This window comes from Onychostruthus taczanowskii, unplaced genomic scaffold, assembly GCF_017590055.1.
Source record: "Onychostruthus taczanowskii isolate IOZ18803 unplaced genomic scaffold, ASM1759005v1 scaffold42, whole genome shotgun sequence".
NCBI classification, from domain to species: domain Eukaryota; kingdom Metazoa; phylum Chordata; class Aves; order Passeriformes; family Passeridae; genus Onychostruthus; species Onychostruthus taczanowskii.
Genome location: NW_024501682.1, coordinates 6,002,576 through 6,024,222, shown reverse-complemented (window position 1 = coordinate 6,024,222; position 21,647 = coordinate 6,002,576). Strand labels below are relative to the sequence as shown.

At 39.9% G+C, this 21,647-nt stretch overlaps 1 protein-coding gene across 1 annotated transcript in view; it reads left to right on the top strand.

Moving 5' to 3' along the window:
* Positions 1–21,647, top strand: part of PLB1 (phospholipase B1) — an 83,477-nt gene that overhangs the window by 48,306 nt on the left and 13,524 nt on the right. The window contains exons 37-51 of the mRNA XM_041413558.1: positions 677–720; positions 1,948–2,056; positions 5,843–5,894; positions 6,039–6,119; positions 7,198–7,263; positions 7,702–7,802; positions 8,628–8,709; positions 9,132–9,236; positions 10,904–10,999; positions 12,086–12,157; positions 13,748–13,819; positions 16,017–16,077; positions 16,778–16,836; positions 19,359–19,417; positions 20,619–20,662. Of these exons, the coding sequence (XP_041269492.1) occupies positions 677–720; positions 1,948–2,056; positions 5,843–5,894; positions 6,039–6,119; positions 7,198–7,263; positions 7,702–7,802; positions 8,628–8,709; positions 9,132–9,236; positions 10,904–10,999; positions 12,086–12,157; positions 13,748–13,819; positions 16,017–16,077; positions 16,778–16,836; positions 19,359–19,417; positions 20,619–20,662 (1,103 nt within the window). The remainder of the gene's footprint in view (positions 1–676; positions 721–1,947; positions 2,057–5,842; positions 5,895–6,038; positions 6,120–7,197; positions 7,264–7,701; positions 7,803–8,627; positions 8,710–9,131; positions 9,237–10,903; positions 11,000–12,085; positions 12,158–13,747; positions 13,820–16,016; positions 16,078–16,777; positions 16,837–19,358; positions 19,418–20,618; positions 20,663–21,647) is intronic.

The window sequence follows — 21,647 nt, the reverse complement described above, 5'->3', positions numbered from 1 at the left end:
TCTCAAAGTTTTCTATTTCTGAACTTTTTGTAGTGTCATGGAAAATAGTTTGGCCAGAGGACTTTTGCCACTTATAGCAACACACAGTCATAAAAGACTAAATTGTTTTGCTTTTGTGATGTAGCTCTATTGATATTGACTGAAGCAGTTCTGTGCTGTATTAATACCTTTGTGTAAGCTGGACTGTGGCCTCAGTATGTCCTGTCAACACAAAAGCTGGAGAAATCTGTCCCTGTGCAGAAAGCAGGAGCAGTGAGGAGCTACTGCTGAAGTTCTCTTGTCACTCAAGGGCTGTCTGTATTTGGTGTTGCCTTAGAGGGGCTTTGTGAGGCTGGAATGGGCCTCAAAGTTGACCTTCTAATCTGCAGTACTTAAGTATGAATTAAGTATTTGAGTATGAAATATGTCAGGCATTTTTCTGCCAGTTGATGAATGATTGATAGTACCCCTGTACATCTGCAAGAGCATTAAATCTTTCTGACAAGCATCTTCAGCACTGAAACCTCACCTCTTCTCCCCAACAGTACTTCCACTTCTGTCATCTCCATGCATTCTGATAAAATGATAGTTACCAAATTAATAACCCTTTGCTTTTCCCCAAGATGTGTAGCAGGTTTTCACTTTGTTTATTGCCAAATAAGAGGTCAGTGACTGGGATTTTTCTTTCTCATTTTAGTATTGGAGGAGATGAGTCGTTGGAGAATGTGACAACTCTACCTAGTAAGTGAATGCTTTGCTAGATATGAATGGCAAGATTGAGGAGATGCAGTGGACTAATTTCTGGTAGATTTATAGAGAGTTTTTAAGTATCTCAAAGCTGCTTTAGTGTAATTAACAAGAACTACCTTTAAAAGAAACAGGATGCTACGATTAAAAAATAAAATTAGTGAATTAGTGAACTGCATTAGTGAAGCTGAGAACAGATAGAAATTGCCTGCTTTCTTTTCCCTCTCCCTTTTCAACTCTTTGGTGAGTATTATTTGAATTTCTCAATAACCTTGCCATGTCCGTGCTCATGATGTACTCAACATTTACTTTTAATAAATATTCCATCACAATTTTTCCAAAAGAAATATTTGCAAAGGCTTCTTTGGTAAATAATGCTGCCTTAATCATACGTGTAACCTGAAGGGAATAATTTTTATTTTCTCTTCGCTGAAACCTGCAACTTTACATAGCTCTGTCTATTGTTAATGTAGAGCCACTCGACTTTCAGTTTGGATCAGCTGTAGCAATAAACTTCCATTCGAAGAGGCCAGTAAACTGTTCCTTTGTGTGTTGACCATTATTTTAAGCCAAATGTAATAGGAGTATAAATTGAATAAGCAATTGATTAATTGAGTCCTATTACATTTGCTAAAGCCCTCGCTAAAATGTGGTTAAACTTGGTCTTTGAGATTGAAGTAGATTTTATAGTTTACAATGTGGCCGTGTTCACTCACAGCTGTAAGTTACTCTGCCAAATTCCTTTTGGGAATTACTATGGAGAGCATGGTGTGACTTCATCAGAACCATGTACCTGAGGCTTTGTTCCTCACATTTGTCAGTAGTATGAGATTTTGCACGGCAGTGAAGCAGACCCAGATACTTCAGCTGAAAACCAGCTCTGGCTGAGCTGAAGGACCCTTCACGCTCACTTCACAAAGTCAACATCGTATGACTGATAATTTTGTTTTAGGCTTTAACCGCTACAACTTGAGAGAGAACTGCACACCATAGTCCCCAGTTCTGCTCATCTTATCTGCTGGTCCCAGTGCAGGGCATGGCAAGCACACTGCTGTCTGAGTCACTGCAGCTGGTGGGCCCTTTCCCCACTGCTTGGAATCCATCAAGGTTGACCAGCAGCAGTTGTGCTGTCAGAGAGCAAAACTGTGGCAGTGCAGGTGTGTTCTTCTAGTCCCTGCAGGCTGGAGTATTTTTGCCTTCATTGTCACCTCTGTTTTTCAGACATCTTTCGAGAGTTCAATGTCACAATCATGGGCTACTCAACTGGTATTGGGAATGAGAATGATTCCAATGCATTCCTTAACCAGGCAGTTCCTGGAGCACTGGCTGAGTATGTAGTTTTTTGTTCTACATTTGTAGGTGATGGATGCTTCATTTAATTGCCTTTCAACTGTCTTATGTGCTGTCACAACTTGCTCTGAAGAGCAAGCAGAACCAGTTGAGTTAGAGTGAAAATTGGCTCAAAACATGTTAAACGTAGGGGTTTATTTCATAGCTGAACTTTCAAATGAAACTAACAGTCCTCATTATGAAATCCACAAACAAGAAACTGGCAGAAACAGTTGGGAGTTTTCTACTCTTCCTGTTCAACATCTATTCATTTATCTATTTATCAGTCAGTAAATCTCTGAGAATGTGAATGTTTTTAGAAATTGAATATGTAATGAATTGATAAGAGAAACTAGGAGTAAAACAGGATGAAGTCTTACATAATTCTGGCCTTGGATTTCTGGATAAGCAAGCAGGAAAGGACAGGAGAGAGATGGGGAAAAAGCCAGTCTAGAATCTTAAGAAAAGATAATTACTAATCATCATCCATGGGTTTTGGTGCATTGCAGACCTGCTACAGTTGGAGCCCATTCTGCCAACATAATAGGGATTGTGATGTCTTGCAGTCACCTGAATTTGGCTCTGCTTTTAGTCACACCTGGGAAGCTGCATGAGTTGAGCTTTTCTATATTGCTTATGCTAGAAATCCCTGGATACTTATTCAAAGTTGGTGCTGTTTAATTAACAAAACAGATGGCTGCTTGAATTCAGTCATAGTTTGGGCACAGAATCTGGCAGACCGTGCCTAGATTTGACATTGTGAGTTGCTATTACCCAGACCTTAATTTGTTTGTTTAAAGAAAAATTCTTCTTGCTTCCCAAAGGAGTCTTGGAAGTGAAGTTCAGAAGCCAAGAGAGGTGTTTGTGTTTGCTGTATCTAAGCAAAGATTATTATGACTTATCAGGTTTTTTTATTGCTCTCCTGTAGGCCCTGTGTAACTTCTGACTCATTCTGGTAATCTCAGTAAATACTTGGATTTCTGACAGAAATAGGGTGCTAGGTCCCCTGCTATATCCTACAGCCCCCACAGAACTGAAAGAAGGCATTTTTGTGTTTGGTAATGGCCGAAGGTAACTGTGTATGTCAGTGAAACGTGTGTCAGCCATCAATGAGAATTTATTAACATACTGTATGCAGCATATATCCAGATTACCTCCAGCTTTTGTTTGTTGCATGAAAGAATAAGAGAGGTGCCTGTCTCATATTCTTTATCAGCTAAATCCTAAAAAGGCTTTTTGGTCTGGTGGGAGGACTTGAAGCAGGATACACAACCTCTCAAGTCACCATTATGACTTAGGGCAGCTTGTATCAGCAACTGAGGTATTGCTATTAAATAGCTATTTGTTAGCTCTTTGAAATGAGTTGATGGATGCTAGTCTAATGAAAACTGCCTCTTTCATCAATACCAATTAGTTTTCTCACTTACCCTGCAAGTGACTGGACTGGATAAACATGATGAAATTGAGCTGTCTTTGTTTTGTAACCATGTTTTGTAAATGTTCAGCAAGGAGACACAGACAACAATTATGCCAGATTTCTGCTTGTCTTCTGTTGTTTCTCTGTCTCATAACTCTGCAGAAAGTTGTGCAGAAGTGCTGTAAAATACTATTTTTGAGCTCTCAAATACTTCTTTTGGGGTTCTGTCCTATAATGTTTTGGTTCTTGATGTACCTGAGAAGATGAATTCATCCTAGTCAAGTACTCAAATTTATTGCAACATAAGGAAACGTTTCTCCTGCTTTAGGTATTTAATCCTGGATGAATGATGGTGCAATTCAGCATTTATTCTTCATCAGCCAAAACCATCCATTTTCCAGTGATTCACAGGGCAAAAAAAGTCCGCCAGCTAATGCTGGTATTTAAGAATTGTTACCTGGTGTGTCTTGCTTTATGGTTATCTGGAAAGTGCTTTCCAGAGGTTCTGGGACATTTCTGAAATCAGATAATTTTGCAGCCTTACCAGCTTATAGAAACCAGGTGTAAGGGCTTCTTAAAATTAAATCCATGGCTACTTTGAAGAGCCCTTTATTGAACTAGATGAAAATGTAGTAATGCAGGTTTCATACAGCAAAATGTTCCTAAGCCTTATCTGTATGCGTTGCCAAAGTGCTTAAGTACATGATAGAGTTAAGGATATATCTGAATAATGTTGCTGAAGCAGAGCCTGGCTGAGGTCTCTGATTTCATGTGGGGAAAAAAAAAAAAAAAAAAGGAGGTTAAGAATTTAAGAGTGAGAGGAGAAAACAGGTGATAGGAATTGTGAATATCTGTATTTCCCATTAGCAAACTGTTTCCGTTGGTCAAGATCTAAATTTGGTTGAAATTGCCATTCAAGGATGGATCATTACTGGCACTGCTTCATTCGAGATGTCATTGGATCTTGCTGACTGCATTGGCTTAAGATGCATCAGCATCTCACTGACTGAATGAGAAATCAAATATGTTCTGGACTGTCAGATCAATAAGTGGTGTTTTCCTCTGTGTCAGTACTGCAGACAATGCCTAGCTTAGGGGTTTCCACAGTAAGAGCAGAAGGAAATTGTGACCACTTGTGGCTTGTGATAGCTTTGGGATATAAATAAGTAGGTTATGACATTGGACAAGGGTAATGGTGATAAGAACTACTATGTGCACACAGTGTCACATAGTAGATGTATGACAGGGCTCATTCTTCAGTAGATGCTCCCATGCCAGTGTTAGATCAGTGTGGTGAGAGACCTCTCTTTTTCCTACAGTAAACAAAGCATTGCAAAGGGGAGCTAAACTCTGGTTGCCATACAAAACAAGTGTACATGCTTATTAATGTCAGCTGATAGGCTCCCAGAAATGATAGCCAGTGTCTTTAACAAGATCCTGGAGGGAGATGCAGCTCATTCTGAACCACAGACCTGCCTGGAAGGTCAATGCTTTCTGACTCCATTCTCTTCTCTCCCCTATGCATATTTGAAGACCAATCTGTCAGGGCAGTCAAACAAAGCTGAAGTGCCCAGCCTAGGTAACTCAAAACTCATTGCACTTTAGATATCTGTCTGTCTATCTATCTATCTATCTATCTATCTATCTATCTATCTATCTATCTATCTGTCTATCTATCTATCTATCTAATCGATCCTATTTGTCTATCTGTGGATGTGTATATATACATATATATATATATGTACAGAAAAAAGAGAGAGTGTTCACCTGGCTGTAGGAAAACAGCTGTCATCTTAATTTGTCTGAGTAACCTTGAAGGTTTCTTGGATTTTTGATTTCTCTGGAAAAGTTGTGTGCACATAGTGTATAGTTACATACTGTAGGTGCAGGCTACAAAAATGAGGAGTGTGTGCACAGTGAGCTCTGAAACCTATGTTTTTCAGGGACATATTTGTCAAGTGGTCAGCTAAGTATTGGGACTGGGGATTCCTGTGTTTTAGTCTGTAAGGAATAGATTGATAGCAGCCTAGCTCTACAGAGGCCCTCTGCTTACAACTGTTGTCATATCTGGCTTTTCAGCTGTTTTAGGTGCTAAGCACTGTAATAGGAGCTGAACTTATGGTTCCAGATGAATTACTGAACTTGAGTAAAATCTATATTCATCAATAATATGATATAATCAAGTTTGATTTGATGTTGACTTTATTACCAAGATGTGAACCTGTAATTTGACCACAGCAACATGAGTATTCTACTGTGTCCTCACTCAACCCTTCTAATATCTGTCAACTTGATTTAAGATGTCTGAAGCCTGTTAATGTTGATCTCTCAATACGGGTGTTACTTTCACTCACTGGTTCTCCTTTCCAGGCACTTGCCAGTGCAAGCAAGAAGTCTTGTGAGTCTTATGAAAACTGATCAGGTAAGTTATGTGGGACTCCTTCAAACTTACAGAATGAATAGAAATAGGCATTGCTTCACACAGCAGATCCACCTGCAATGACACCATGTGCATATCACAAAGGTAAAGAAATTCAGACTTGTTATTTTTTTCTTTATTGCACAGAGGATTGACTTCAGTGCTGACTGGAAGCTCATAACAGTGCATATTGGAGCCAATGATCTGTGCATCTATTGCAAAGACCCTGTGAGTAGTGACACTGGTTATCCTAAACTGTGGTGTCAGTGTAGAAACACCTCAAGGGAAATCATAAAGCCATAACAGAGATAAAATGAATTATATGTGGGCTGCTGTATGTTTTGACAGGGGTTGTGGCTGGCAATACCCTGATATAAAAAGTTGCCAGCAGCAGAGTAGGATGGTTTTGTATTGTCTGGCTTACTCCAGGATAAGAACCACTGCTTTGACTACTGTTTTTTGACTGTAAGCAAAAAATGGAGGGGAAGGGATGCCTCACTCCTCTGATGTGGTAACTGCTGTGCTCTAGCTTGGCCTCTTTAGACATCCAAGAATGGCAGTGGTAGTTCAAAGCGGTGCAACCCTACAATTGTCATCACACCATAACTCACAGTGTGGGGAGGTGCTAGGAGCTGGTGAGGTGTATATATGAAGGAAGTTGCTGCAGTGCTCAGTCTTATTTGAATGCTATGCTTCTCTGGATTGTGGAGAAGCCTTTAGGGCTGCCATAAGGAGGTCATGGGAGTTGAGTGGGCAGGCAACAGGGAGAGGCCACCTTTCACTGCCAGCTCTCACTCTCTTGCCTTTAATATGCTCGCTTCTTATGAGAATTTTCAATTCTCCTGCAACCCCTTGTGCTTGAGAAATGTGCTTCTTCTGCAGGAGCCTTGCTAGGCATCTTTGCTGCTGCTGCCAAGTTTTATAGCCTTATTTATAGCTATGACCTTGACTAGCAATGATTTCACATAATTTTGAGAGCTTATCAGCTGGCTATGAGCATGCTTGTGGCTGCTTGGTTTTGCTGCTCAGCATGCATTCAGATGGGGTTCCTTCTTGCATTTTTACATGAAGGGCCCAGTGGATTTGGGTTCAATATGCTGCTACGCAACAAGGTTTATTTTAAATCCAAAATTTCACCGAGCTTCCCTGTGTTTTGGATTAATTGCTATGTTTAAAATCCCCAGCCTCTAGAAAGAAGCAAGAACATTCTACTGACCACAGTGTTGTAGGGCAGAAAAGGAAGTGAAATAATGTGATTCTCCAGCCTCCCAACCTAAATTCCTTGTGTCTCTTCTGTTTCTGTCAGGATCACTACTCAGCTGGGAATTATGTCAAAAGGATTCAAGAAACTCTTGATATTCTGCACAAGGAGGCAAGTACTTTGAAATTACCCCAGCATTCTAGATCACAGTGAAACATGACTGCCTGATGCTAGCTCTTCTGTTTGTTTGATTTTGTGGTTTTGTTTGGTTTTTTTTGGTTTTTTTTTTTTTTTTCCATTGTGGCAACAAACATATGCTGTTGACTTGTACAAAAAACATATTCTTTTGTCTTGTCGATCTGCAGTAGTGAGATGCAGTCTGAAATGACAGATAGTAATATTGAGCCATGGTGTGGGGAAAAAATCAAAAGCTGAGTTGGGGGAGTTTGGTGGAGTTTGGTTGTTCCTTTTTCTATCTTTTTAATTTTTTGTCCTTCCAGTGGTGGAGAAAGGGAAACAGTGTCAAATGGCTGGACTTTGGGGTAAAATAAATGCACTGTGGGCTGTGTAACCAGTTTCTTCTAAACCAAAGTCTGACTTACCTTTCAGGTTCCAAAAGCTCTAGTGAGTCTGGTTGATGTGGGGGACATTACTGCTCTGAGACAGTTATTTGTGGACCCTTCAGTTCAGTGTCCCACTCACTTGGCAGAGTAAGGCTTGTTTGTCTTCCTTTTGTCCTGTTTGTATTCTTATTTTGTGCTTCTCTCATAATCTGAACTGATGTTTAAAGGTAGCAGCACAGTCCTGTGGACTTCCTTCCCACACAGTGCTGACATCACCCTGCCTGATGGCATTTCCTTCTCTTGGCTTTGACCTGTTTTCCATATCTAGAACTGTACATAATGTACACCTCAAAGGCTAGGATTAAAGTTACTGAAACAGGGTTCTTAAAGATGGGGTTGAAGTGCACAAACATTTAGATTTGCAGGCCTTTTTTTTCAGGAGCAATATATTTTTTGAGGAGTAGACAGGTTTCCCCTGTTTCAGAGGCTTTAGTGCAATGGGTAATCTGCATTCTTTACTGACCTTTCAGACAGAGACAAATTCTCTGTCTTGGGAATGCAAAAGGAATTGTTGATTGGAAAAGTGTCAGCTCAGAAATAAAACAGTCAGTACACTTCAAAGTACTGTTTTCTAGTTCCCCAGGGGCTCTGGTGTGCGCCACTGTCAGTCTGCAGGGCCTTTGGATGCCAGGGTGAAATTAATGAAACAAACTACACAGTGTGCACTACTTTGATATATCTGAGTGTGAAACCAAAATTACTTAAAGTAGTATCATTCATGTGAGGCAGAAAATAAGATTAAAGTTTGAAATTACAATAGCAAGGACAATAAGATGTTTTCACAAAGACGTGTGATTGTACAGATTCCTTTGTTACATCCATGTTGTGAGGGCATTGCATGAGAAAGGGCAGTATCTGCATTATCAGATGTTTGATTCTCTGTTCCTGTTTTTCCCTCTAACCTCCCCACAGTTATCTGTGTAGCTGTGTTCTCACAGGAGAAGAAAACACAGAAAATTTCACAATGGTGAGGGGCGCCATCAAAGCCTACCAGGTATGACCACTAAGAGTGGTACAGTTACTTTATTTCCAGTAGAGGTGAGCTCTTGATTGACTAGCAACATATTTACCCAAACTAGGAATTCAGCAGGAGCTCATTTGATGCTATCCAAACCTATCATGTGACCAAAACTAGCAGCAGCGGTTTTCAGAAAAATGATGTTTCCGAGTAGAGGTTAATCGGTGGGAGTTTAGTCACCAAAACCCTGTCCCTGACAAACAGTTTCAGCATTGTGTTCCAGCCTTCTCAGCTCCTTTGCAGCATCTCAGCCTTCTTTTGCCAACGGCTGTGGCTATTTAAGTTCACAAGGAAAACTTACTTTTGATTCCAGTGCTCTCAGAAAACCCAAACAAAGAAAGTAGTTATGATGCAGAGATGTTGTTGAAGTATTGCTGGTGGCTTTTTGTTTCTTGCAGCTTGGCATTCAGAGTCTGATAGAGTCCGGCAGATATGACACACATGAAAATTTCACAGTCGTCATCCAGCCTTTCCTCCAAAATCTGAAGGTTCCTCTTGATCAGGTATGATGTAAAGGTGATTTCTGCATTTAAAGGATGAAGAATGGGTATCTTACCTATAGAGACTATATTTGAAATAGTTTCACTTTGTTCTGTGCTTTTCTTACGAGAAGTTGCTGGTTTTTGGTATAGTACAGCAGATTTCTTCATATAGTAAGCAGTTCTTAGTTTTACGTATTGTTCTGTCAGTATGAATTGCTGTTTTGGAAAATGAGTCAAAATTTGATTTAAGAGGTGTGTTTGTGTATGTTCTTTGAAGTATATAAATATTTTTCTTCCTGAAAATACAACATGATTAATAAAAAACAAGTTATCAAGTTGCACTTCATAAAACAACATAGCTGCATTGCTCAGTGAAGACTATGGTATCAGCTCCCCTTTATGCCAATAACTTATTTTTCTGTGTCTGACAAAAAGGGAATTTTACCTATGATATCGTGGAAGTAGTTTTATGTAGTTCATATGTATATGTTGATGTATATCTCAGTTCCTTGAATGGCAAGTTCCAGTAAGCTGTAAATGTAGGAAAATACTCAAACTTTCACTAAAGCTGAAACTATTTTCATATGTACCTGGAGCTAAGAGGAGATGGAGCAAAATATTGATCAGGAATTGTTCTGGCATAATTGAACTGGACTGATTCTGAAAATGTTTGCAATACCTGGTGAAAGTTTGAAAAGGTGCTGCTACGGACAAATTTGTTTCACAGGCCTCCTTTGTTTTGTTTGCGTGAAGCTTTTGTTTGTGTGTGAAGCTGGTGACCCTGAGAAGTCATCCCTAAGGATTTTGGTACTGATGGTGGGGAGCACAGAAATGAAAATAGAAGAAGCAAAATATTTCTGAACTCTTTTTTTGTGTAGTCTCACAAGCATTAGTTCAGGTTTTAAGAAGTTCAGGATGCTCTTTCAATTTCTTATCGCAACATTCAGATGTTCCTGAACTGAAAATTCTGTCTCTAAACATGGCAAAAGATATTATGCAAATTTTGGCAGTAGTCCTTCAAAAAGCAAGCCAAACCACACTGAAAAAAACCTGTTCAACTTTTGAGGAAGAACTGCTCTGACCAAAAAAACTTGTTTCAGTCATGTGTGACCCTAATCTCAGTATTCATGTGACAAAAAAGATACTTAAATTTCCAAACTCCATTTCCTTCAGATCGTCCAGTACCTGTATTAACCCTGTATTAAAGTATAGTTTTGTTTAGAAAGGAGACTGCTCCGGTGTGCTTGGTCAGACTGGCTGCTTTCCACCAAACACTTACTTGCTTCTTGATCCTTTCAAAACTCACAGCTGTGCAGAAGGTACTGCAGAGCATAATGCTGCCTGTGGTTCCAGTTCTAATGATAACTGGAACCAGGCAGAGGAACTCATCCTTATTGCAGAACCAGAAGAGGATATGTGCCCATAATAGAAAATTGTGGTTTTACTGCTTCTGGATGGATCTGCCCAAGGAGGCACATAGTCATCTCTAGCTACGTGTTTCTGGTAGTTCGTGGGTCTGCTAAAGAACAGTTTGTATTGCCAAACAATTGGGAGCCTTTCTGCAATGGAGCAGGGAGAACAAGTAACATCAATCTCTCTTTACTGGTTCTAATTTGGCCTCAGCAACTCCAAATTGGAAGTGTGGGGATTTTTCTACACTCATATGTCCTTTATGCTTTTATTTGTAGGATGAGAAACCAGACATCTCCTACTTTGCACCTGACTGCTTCCATCCGAGCCAGAAAGGCCATTCTCAGCTTGCCAGGGCTCTGTGGAATACTGTGGTAAGCTGACAGGCTCTGCATACAGTGAGATCTTCACCTAGACCTGACTGCCATTAAAATATTTCTGTAATAAGCATTGCAATTAAGGCCTGAATAATGCTGGACCTTGTATTTGTCTCTCCTTAACTAGTTAAATACCCTCTGGCTTTGGCACTACTCTCTGCCTAGAATCTCTTGGTTCTTTAAGTGTGCAGCGAGGAGAGGGGTGCTCCCAGTGCATGATCACAGTCATTTTGTGACTTCAAGTCTTTTTCATCCACTTTTATGCAAGGCAGAATAGCATTTAATAAGGATGATGTTTCTATGGGCTGCTATGGGAAACGACCAAATAAAGAATTGTAACTGCATCTGTCAATTTAAAACAGAGTACTTAGATGTTTATTTCAAATCCCTGTGTTGTTAATGTCTCATTAGGAATTAAAGTGGCTTTAATTCAGTTCAGTTTTACTACTTTTGGAAATGAGTTAAGCTCAATAAAGATGAGTCACTAAAGATTGCTTAAACAAACCCATTTTACTTAGCATGGCAGTGCAGGAGTACCCAGCAGTCAGAGGCAGTATCTTGGATCCTGAATAGTAACTTCCATATACTTTGGATTAATATTTTAACAACTGATATGCTTGCAATCATCAAGCAGTACCTCTAATTAGATTTGGTATTATCTTCTACACATAAACAACCTTTTGTTGGAGATGCCATCATGAAGCTTAGCTATAAAAAATTGAGGGACTCTTAATGTCTTTTGTGCAAGAGAAGAAAGTTTATGACCTTGCCTTCTGGCAAAATTCCAAGGTACTTCATGTGCCTGCCAAAATCCTCCAGGAGTTTAAACTGATCCACTGTAGCTTTCCACTTCCCATTTTAAGCTTCTTTCTAGAGCTGCTCTTTTGTTTTGCGGTTGCCATGTTCTTTCTGAGAAGTAGATGCCTTTCAGCCTTGGCTATAAATCTAGGTCTGTAAATACAGGCACCTTTCTATAGATTTGAAATGTATATTTATGTTGGAGTTTTTTTAATTAGAATTATTTTATGAATTTAAGATGAGCTGACATGGTTAAAAAACACGTTCTTTTGTCTTTGTTTTCAGTTACAGCCTGTGGGCCAGAAAGCTGACTCATTTGATTTCTCAGCTGACATCGTCCTTGGCTGTCCAGCTCAGGTAAACATGCCCACATTTTGGAAGCTGGCTGTCAGGAGGCTGTACTGCCTGTGTGTGCTGCAGAGAGCAGGGATTTGGTCTATCTGGAATAAGCTTACTTAAAGCTTCTGTTTACCTCTGAGCAAGCAGGTGTTCTCATATACCTGCACTGGTGTCCCATGGCCACTTTGCTGTGCCGTGAATACTGATTCACAACATGCTGATTTGTGTGTTAGCAGCTGCAGCAGAGGTTGTTTTTCGTTGTTTGTGAAGTACAGAGGCAGCTCAAGCAGCAAACATCAGAACATGCTGCATTAACTTTCCCATCAGAATCAATGAGGTTTGGGCATCACAGGAGCTTTGAAAACCCAGAATCTGTCATCTCTTGGATTAGTGTCAGGTTGGTTTTCCTGGCCTGATCCATAAGAGGAATACTTCAGACTCTTTAGAAGCTGCTTCTGCAGTTACAAAACAAGCTGCTGAACTTGCAGGACAGTTGCTAGGTACCAGCACGTGGAAATGACTGCTGCAGGCAGCAGTAACTGGCTCCCTTTCTTCAGCAGTTCCAGCCAGAAGGCTGAAGAACTGAACAGACTGGGGAGCTGAGTTCTGAGTTCTCTTAGGTCTGGAGGCAGGCATTCAAGTTATGCACAAGGCTTTTGTCCATATTGTGTCCATCCTGTCAGACAAGGAAAATCTCCTGAGTTATTAACCAGCATATTTCAGAAGTCCTCTGATTTGCTCAAATTAATCCTACTTCATTTACCCAGCATTCTTTCCAAGCAGCTTAAATCAACTCAGCAACTTCTTCAGTGCCAAATAATGTGGGTTTTATGCTTCTTTCCTTTCACTCTTATTCAAAGATATTGCTTTTCAGAAGTAGGCAAAGAAAAGTTTTATATCCCTTGAAGAGATATATGACCTTTTTTTTTTTTTTGCAGAAATGGTAAGCCTTTAGTAAGCCTAAATGCAATGAAAAGGTCATTGATAAAAGTGCCAGTAGCCATGGAAAAGTATTTGCTTTGAGGCAACCTTAAGTACCATAAAAACCTGCCTTCTAATTTTAGTGCTTTTTAAGACTTCTTTATGCAGATGCTGGAATTTCTCTTGATTGAGGTAAGTGAGCCTCCAGGTGAATTTTTTTAGCCTGTATGATGTGCGTGTCTTCCTGAATGCATGCTGCATTAGTAGGGGACAAAAATAACAATGAAATTTCTATAGCCTCCCTTGGAGGAAAGAATGATCTTTTCAGTAAGCAATCTTTCATCTGCCTGCTGCGACACAGAAGATATGCCCAGTTTGTCCAGATTCTACATCAGCACCTTTTGAAAGGACTAAACTTCTAATAAAGTCTAATTTGGAATGTTAGGAGAGGAAAATATTGAACTGCAATTGGCATCTGGCATGTGTGATTTTTGTCCTAAGGTACTAAACACAATTTTTATTAATTTTAAGGAAGAAGCATGTTTTCAAAGTCCAGATTCCCATTTTGTAGTTTAAGCAATTACTTTCTTGGTTATATGATACCTTGATATCACTTGCTATGGTTTGTGCCATGCGCTCATTGCCTGGTTTCTCTTGTTTCTCTTATTTTGTTTCCTCTTTCTCCAGAACAGTCCCTTCCTGGGAACGTACAGGAATAGCAACTACACACCTGTGGAGCCCACTAGAGAGCCAATAAAGGTAATTGTTGCATCTTTTGCTGCATTTTAGGCAAACTATGTAAAGCTGTGTCTCATCTTTTAACACATCATCCTGAATTTATAGATTATATAAACTATTACCAGTTTTTGGAAAGAGAATTCTGCCTTGCATTGCCCTTTTCATTGTGTAAACAAATGTTTTCCTAAAAGCCAAACAAAATTAATTATATTAATGGTGCAATTGTATTAAAACTGTAACAAAAGTAAGTAACCTGGAATGCATAATTAATTCAGATCGCAAGTTCTTCACAGTATGGAGAAGCTGTCTTAGAATCCTGACCCCCAAATAACGTGAGGAAGGTTTAGATATTCTCCTCTGGAGGCACTGTTCTTCCTTACACTCAAGTAAACTTATCCTGTAGAGGGCAGTCACCTTTACATATTGGATGTGTGACCCTATACAAAAGTGATAGGAATTCCATTTTTCAAAGGGACTTAATTTCCACCATGACTGACCAGCTATCATGAGGCATGCTCAATAAACTGCAGAAACAGATATTGTGCATAGGACTTGAAGAAATGGAGCAGTTATTTGCTTGGCAGTCAAAATGGACTGGGCTAGTTTGACATACTGGGGGTGCTCATGACTAACCCAATTACCAAAGTGTTTAAGTGCCATGATGGTCACAAAGAACAGCAGTCATTGTCTTAGCAAGTCGTAGTTTGCAGAACTGATATGAGATTTTTATCAGTAGAGCTAGAGTTATGCTTTAATAGGTAATTCCACCGAATCTCAGCAGCAACAGCTTTTGAAGTGATAAAGAAGTAGAGAGAGGGTAAAGTAACACTTTCTGATCTAAAAATAAGCCTATCTGTCCTTTCTAGCCTCTGCAACCAGACTTTAATGGTTGATAGTGGAGCATACTACAACTTCTTTTTACAGGAACAGATGAATTTGTCGTGATGTTTTTTAACAGCAACCATGCTTTCTGAAGACCACAGGTCTATGCAATTTTACTCTGGTAGAATTGTGCAGTCACAGAATAATTGAGCTTGGAAGGGACCTCAGGACATCCCTAGCCTGATCTGCTTCTAGCAGGGCTGGCCTTTTGATCTGTGTACACAGCTATCATTGTTCCTGCAAGGGCTGGCCACTGTAACAATTCCAGTTTTTCCCTTGCTGCCTTCTTGGCTAATATGGTTGCTTGTTACCAAAAAGCATGGGGAGACATTAACCAGCTGTCTCTGCTGGTGAACTAAGGTATTATGCAATGTGTGTTTGATTCAATATCTTCTGCTGGTGTAATATACATAATAAGTATTATGTCACCTAAAAATGTATGGTAAAGTACAATTATTCAGAACCCAACGGTTTTCTTTGCTGGAACTTTTAAAGCTTTGAGTTTTTTCACATTTTATATTCAGTAAAAGCAAGCCATTTTTGAAAGTTTCTAGGGAAAGGATAGGTTCCTGGGAAAGTACATGGGGAACGATAATATAATAATAGAATATATAAGGTTCTTCCAATGATTGACCACTCTTTGAGTGAAGAAATTTTTCTAATATCCAACCTGAACCTTCCCTGGTGCAACTTGAGTCCATTTGCCCTTGTTCCTTCACTGGTTGCCTGGGAGAAGAGACAGACTCCTGCATCATCACACTTCCTTTCACGCAGTGGTAGAGTGATAAGTTCACCCCTGAGCCTCCTTTTTTCCAGGCTAAACAACCCCAATTCCCTCAATTCTTCCTCTTAGAAATTACGTTCAAACCCTTTACCAGCTAATATAATAATACATTAATAATATAATACATTAGTGTAACATGATAACTTTGCAGGGGATTTTATTGTTCACCTTTATTTGTTTTTACATCTGATATCTTTTGAGATAGAGCAAGACTTCAAACCTGGAGACCCCAACTTGTAGGTCATGGACAAAATTTGTAGGCAGTGGAGAGGGAAATATAGTCATCCTTATGGAACTTTGTCATAAACAGTATTTCAAGATGAAATGTTTTGCCTTTGGTAGAGTTTATGCTTTGGCTAGAAAATGTCACCAGAAGTAATGATTGTTTGGATAGTGTTCCACAAAGAGGTGTAAAAAGACTGTTGAGCTACATAGGCACCAAACTAGGATCTATATTTTAACTTGGTTTTTCCCTACACTGTACAACTATACTATATATGAATTGCACATTATCTTTTAGCTACAAGACTAAACAATCTCATCTCGTTTCAGAATTGGGGCAGTGAACTGTCATGTCCTGGTCACACTCCATCCACTAGTGTCCCAACATCAGGTGAGAAGGAACGCCCAACCTAAAATCACACATAGGAAAAACTTCATCTTTTGTTTCTAAAAGCAATAAGATGTTGAAACTGCACATCCTAGATGGAAAGTAAACCATAAAAGCTGATATATTTAGCAGCAAAGGGAAGAAGTCTGTCTTGCCATTCACAGTGAGTTCTGCATGACAGCAGGTGTGTCTCTGTGGATAAATGTGATCACATTTATTGTATGCATGTATCTTATACATCATTCATCATACAGCAACGTGGCAGATTAAAATTGCTCAGGAGGGTCAGTGACTTAACAAGCTGGAATGTGCTCTGATAAGCAGTGCAGTGCAAGTGCTGTATGCAGTTTGAAGATTTTACAGGGAGATATTTAATAGGAAATCTTGATCTATCACCCAAACTTGTAAGTCAGTTATAAGAGATTGAATGTATGCATCTGTAAACATATCCTGTCTGTTTTCATTTTTAACCTAAGCTGTTTTAAGTTCCATTTCTTTCCATGTTAACGTAATGCACTGTTGCAACCAAAGGCAGGAAGTTATGCATTTTTCCTAGGTGACACACAGAACCTGAAGCTTTTTTTACCTTAAAAGTCTGCAAAAATGCCATCAGATTGCAACCTAAGACTTGCATGTTTATTCTATTAAACAGTATTTTGTCAGTTGTCAGTAATCCTGCTTTTATTCTCCTACTGCTTTTTAGTCCATGAGCTACGGCCTGCTGACATCAAAGTCATAGGAGCACTTGGAGATTCCCTGACTGTGAGTACTGCTGCATTCCCATGTTTGCAATGAGAAGAGCAGTTGTTGATTTCTACCCAGATGTTGTCACGTCAGGCGTCATCAGATAGAAAGCAAATTGCTTTGGCTTGGCAAAGCAAAACTCATCTACCTGGTTCCCTCTGCAAAGAAATAGCCTGAAGGGGTATGAGTGACATTGGCAATTGTGTAATCCAGTAATGAATAGTTCAGGCCAGGACAGAAATGGGATCCCTTTCTCTATTGCATACAGTTTATTCAAGTGTTTTTGAAAAGGGAAGTGTCTGTTTATAGGATTAGTCTCATCTGACATGAAAAAAAAGAAGTGAAAGCAGTTGATATTTCTGATGCAAGAAGACATTTTGCTGAAAACTCCCATGGAAATAATTGATTGCAAAATGAAATGCTTCGCACTTGACATAATTTTGATACTTCTGTATTTCAGAGTTTTGCTTTCAGATTTTGCTTCCTGGGTTGCGTTCCTAGATGTCTTCCAGTTACAGCTCTGATGTATTTCAAGTACTAAGAAATGGAGGTTTAAAACAAAAAGTATGCACAAAAAAACCTCAGATAGACCCCAGGAAAAAAATAGCAGGGAATACTGCAGATCTGCACTGAAGTTTTCCGAGAAAAAAATTCTAGAATTACACAGCCCTGCAGAATTGTTCTGGCATGGGATGAAAGCAAACATTTGCGTCAACAGTTTCCATGAATTTTAACTCCTGAACTAAACCAGTGCTCATTCCAGCAGATTCTCTTCCCATTGAGTTCAGAGGGACTTGAAGGGTCTGAAGCCCTTAAATGATCAGGCTTATTTTACAGCCAGGTGTGCATGCCTTCATTATGCATCATGCACCTTCTCATTAGCTCTGAACCTGATTTTGCTTGACCTGATGTAATCCTGGCTTTTCCCCTGCTGTAAAGCTTTGAGCTTTTTTTAGAAGAAATCAGTAAAGCCCTACAAGTCTCCCTTTTATCCATTGCCATGACTCTTAAAATTAATTGCTTTATTTCCTCCCCCACATCAAATGCTAGGCATGTGCACTAGCACATATCTCCTGTTTTAAACATATTAGTTATTTTCATATATGAAATATCTCAGAAAACCATAGTCATAGGGGCCAGATTATGGTGCTTGAGATCTCTGTCTCAAGAGCTGAGCAAGGCAGGTTCTCATAATGTCATTATTCATGCAGTTCCTACCAGTTGCCACTGCCACAGCAAGGTGTGTTAGGGGGTTTTATTGAGTGATTTATTTGGGGGGGGGGGGGGGGGGGGGGGGCATAAAAAGTGGCAGAGTGTTTTCCACATGTGTGCACATACTCACACCTCCCACAGCAGCCACGTGCACATTGTGTGGGATAACCATCCTTGGCACAGGGGCACTGCAGCAGCAAAGTCCACCAAGGCATGGATTGTCCTCCTGGTACTCCTAAGATCCCAGAATGCAGTCAGTGTTTATGGCTGAATTGGTGCCATGGCTTTTTGAAGAATACAAAAGTAGGTGAGACCACTAAAAAACTGTAAAGCTGCAGAAGAACCCCTTCTCATGTTTGCTGCCCTGAATGTGAGTCAGGGTGCTGACCTTGCTAGAGGTCTCTCCCCATCCTGTGAGCCACCCAAATTTAGCACAGAGGTCTTTGTTCTGATGGCTTTATGTATTTATTTAATTTTGAAGGATATGAAAGTTCACAGTGCAGGAAGAAAGGCTGTCTCAATCTAGCTACAGTTGGAGATTAATGAAAAATTGAGTAATTTAGTCATGTCACTGGTTAGAATTCATCTGTCTGACTTCTCTAGCACCAATGCACAGTGAAAGCAATAGATGCACCAACATGCTTATCTATACTGGCAAAAAAAATCCTGTCTACACCTCATCAAGTCTGTGTGCTAAGTAGCAGACTGGATCCAGGAGAGGAAAAATGGATTGTACACCAAAAATTTGGTTTTTTGGCAGATTAAAAAGCAGCTTCTCTGATTTATGTACAGCTAAAACTGGATGGGGATTTTTCATCAGTGTTTGAGGCTTTTTTCCTGGGTTATTAAGTCTCTCAAAATCATCTGTCTTTGGGAAATGCCAGGATGAAGCATTTTCCATCAGAAAAAATCCAAACAAATACAAACCCGTTGATTTTAATCTGGGTCCCATTGGGTTGCTAAAACAGTAGGAGTAGCAACTTTAAACTCTTATGTCCTTGACCTCACACTCTGATGTCCTCTGGCTGGACTACATCTCCTCTGATGCTCCATGGTCTGCTATTTAGATGAGTTCCTTTTGCATATGAGGAGAAGCACAGAAAATTGAAGTATGGGAGATGCAGGGCTGCCCACAGGCCAGGGTGTGGTGGTGAATAAGGACACAGACCACTTATGCTAAAGTTGGGATATTGCAAAGGCTTGGCTGGCTGCAGAGTAATGTTAGAAGAATGTTTCAGCACTTTCAAAACACGGTGTCTATCTTACCTAAATTCATAGGGCTTTTTTTCTTTCAGTATTTTATCAGTTGTTATTTCCTTCTTTTCCAGACTGCAGTAGGAGCCAAAGTACCAGACTTACAAACAGACTGGAGGGGACTTTCCTGGAGGTGAGTGAAAGTGCTCTTTTCTTTATTTTTTTTTTTAACTCTGTTTTTGTGCGCACAGTTAAAAGTGTGGGTCATCTGCTTGTGTAATTACATCTTTGTATATGTAAATTCAGGGGAAGGGTGCTGACAGCAATTATTGCTTGGTAAGGATTGGAGGAGTCAGGACTGGAAGAGAAAAGGAGTGGGGGTCTGGGGCGGGGTGTGGGTTGTGTTTGTTTTTGTGGGCTTTTTCTTGCTTCTTTTTTTTTTTTTTCTTTTTTTTTTTTTTTTTTTTTTGTGTGCATATGTGTTATCACAACCTGATTGCTACAAGCATGGTTCTATGTCACAGTACCTTTTAGCCTTTTGCTAGTCTCTCTGGAGCTTATTCAAAATGTTGCTGTGATTATCTATGCCGTATGTAATGCTGGAAGGTCTCAGTGGGTGTGGGTTGGCATGAATATGGCAAGAGCACTGCATGCATACTCAGTGAAGATGTTCCAAACACCTTTGCTATTGCAAAGTGGGAAAACAATGCACATCAGAGGGTGTGAAGCTCAATATCCATGCTAGAGTGGAAGGAAACTGCCTGCTCCCTATGGACACACGTATGGTTGATAAGTGTGTGCATGTATACATTGTCCTCTTTGCTCTTTCTTCATCCCTTTGCACGTGTCTGCAGGCATGGATATTTTCAGGAGGGGCTGCCACAAGACGTGTAAGAGTATATTGGCTCTGCACACAGACAAGTGTTGAATGGTGAGGCAGAGGCTCTATGTCATTGGCATTGCAGCATTGCAAATAGGTTGTTAATGAATATTTAATGCAGTCTCTCCTATGCATAACTGCGTGCAAATGGAGCTTCAGCAAGGTGACATGGAGCAGCTTTAGTGAGGAAATATGCCTTTCTGTGGTAGGTATCCCAGCATGTCCAGATGAAAAATCAGTTCTCCCAATATGGTCTGTTCCCAGCCTGAAGGCATAGCTTCTATCTTAGTGCTGCCTTGCTTTATTTAATGCGAGTTATCCTTTCACTGCTTTCCCTGAATTCCTGTGGTTTATCTCCTTAGTCCTGTTTGAAGCAAGTATTTTTTTGGGGGGGGGGGGGGGGAAGGGGAGGTTATTTTTTCCTTCTTGGGCAGCTACAACAACATGTGGTGACAATAAGACAGATGGCTGCAGGATTAACCCTACTGGGTGATTTTGTTCTTTCCCTTTGTAGTATTGGGGGTGATGACACTCTGGAGATCCAGGCTACTTTACCCAGTGAGTATCCTGGAAAAGCAAAAGTTGAGTATTACACTGAAAGTGGTTTAAGTACGTGCTAGGAAACATCTGGAAATGGTCATTCATTGAAAACAGTGAGGATGTCCATCTGTTGTGGGTATAAGCAGTTCATGTGAGTGAGAGCTGAGATCCAGACTGACTTGATTAGCTGTAAAGTTGATTCAGCCCCTCCACATTACAGGACCTGCATGTGAGTGTATCGTCCTTTTGGCCAAAAGAATTAGGAGTAAATGTGCTAAAGGTGACAGAAGTTCATGGCAGACCTGTTCCTCCCTTATTTTTTTTTTTGTGCTTTCCAGTGACTGACTGTAATGTCTGTGGACAAATGAAGGGTTATGAAACAATTACCAGTCCATTTAGCCAGGATTGTTGGCAAAGCTGTGGTTCTTCCAGATGATTTCAAGTTGCTACATAGCAGTGGAAAAAAAAAATCTAAAAGTACTATAAATTTTTGCCCTAGTGTTCTGTGTAATTGGGCCTGTAGTTGCCATAGAAACTATTAAGTGGTCAATGTGACAATACATTGGAAGGCACTTGGTTTACAATGGCTGCTCTATTTGCATGTGATCCATGCTGTGGAGCAGTTTGACAATACCTGACATTGTCAGTAAAAAATCTGATGTGCTTTGCCTTGTACCAGGCATATCACTGTGTTAGAAGAAAAATAGAAGGCACAATTCATTTATGCATTATAAATGAGATTGTATGAAGAGGTTTCAGACAGCAGTACTAGGACACAGTAACAATAACAGTTTTCAGACGTCATGCTTCCCCACTAAAAGTTTCAGTGAAATCTAGAAAAATTTTAAAAATTCCCTTCTCTGCCACAAGTATTATTATCTAGCTGGAAGAGTGAGAGGTAGAGGGCCATATTCAGGGAATCTGCTTCTGGTACATGAAAGAAAGCAATCACAAATATTCTGACAAATGCAAGACTAGTGATTTGCCCAGGATCCATCTATGC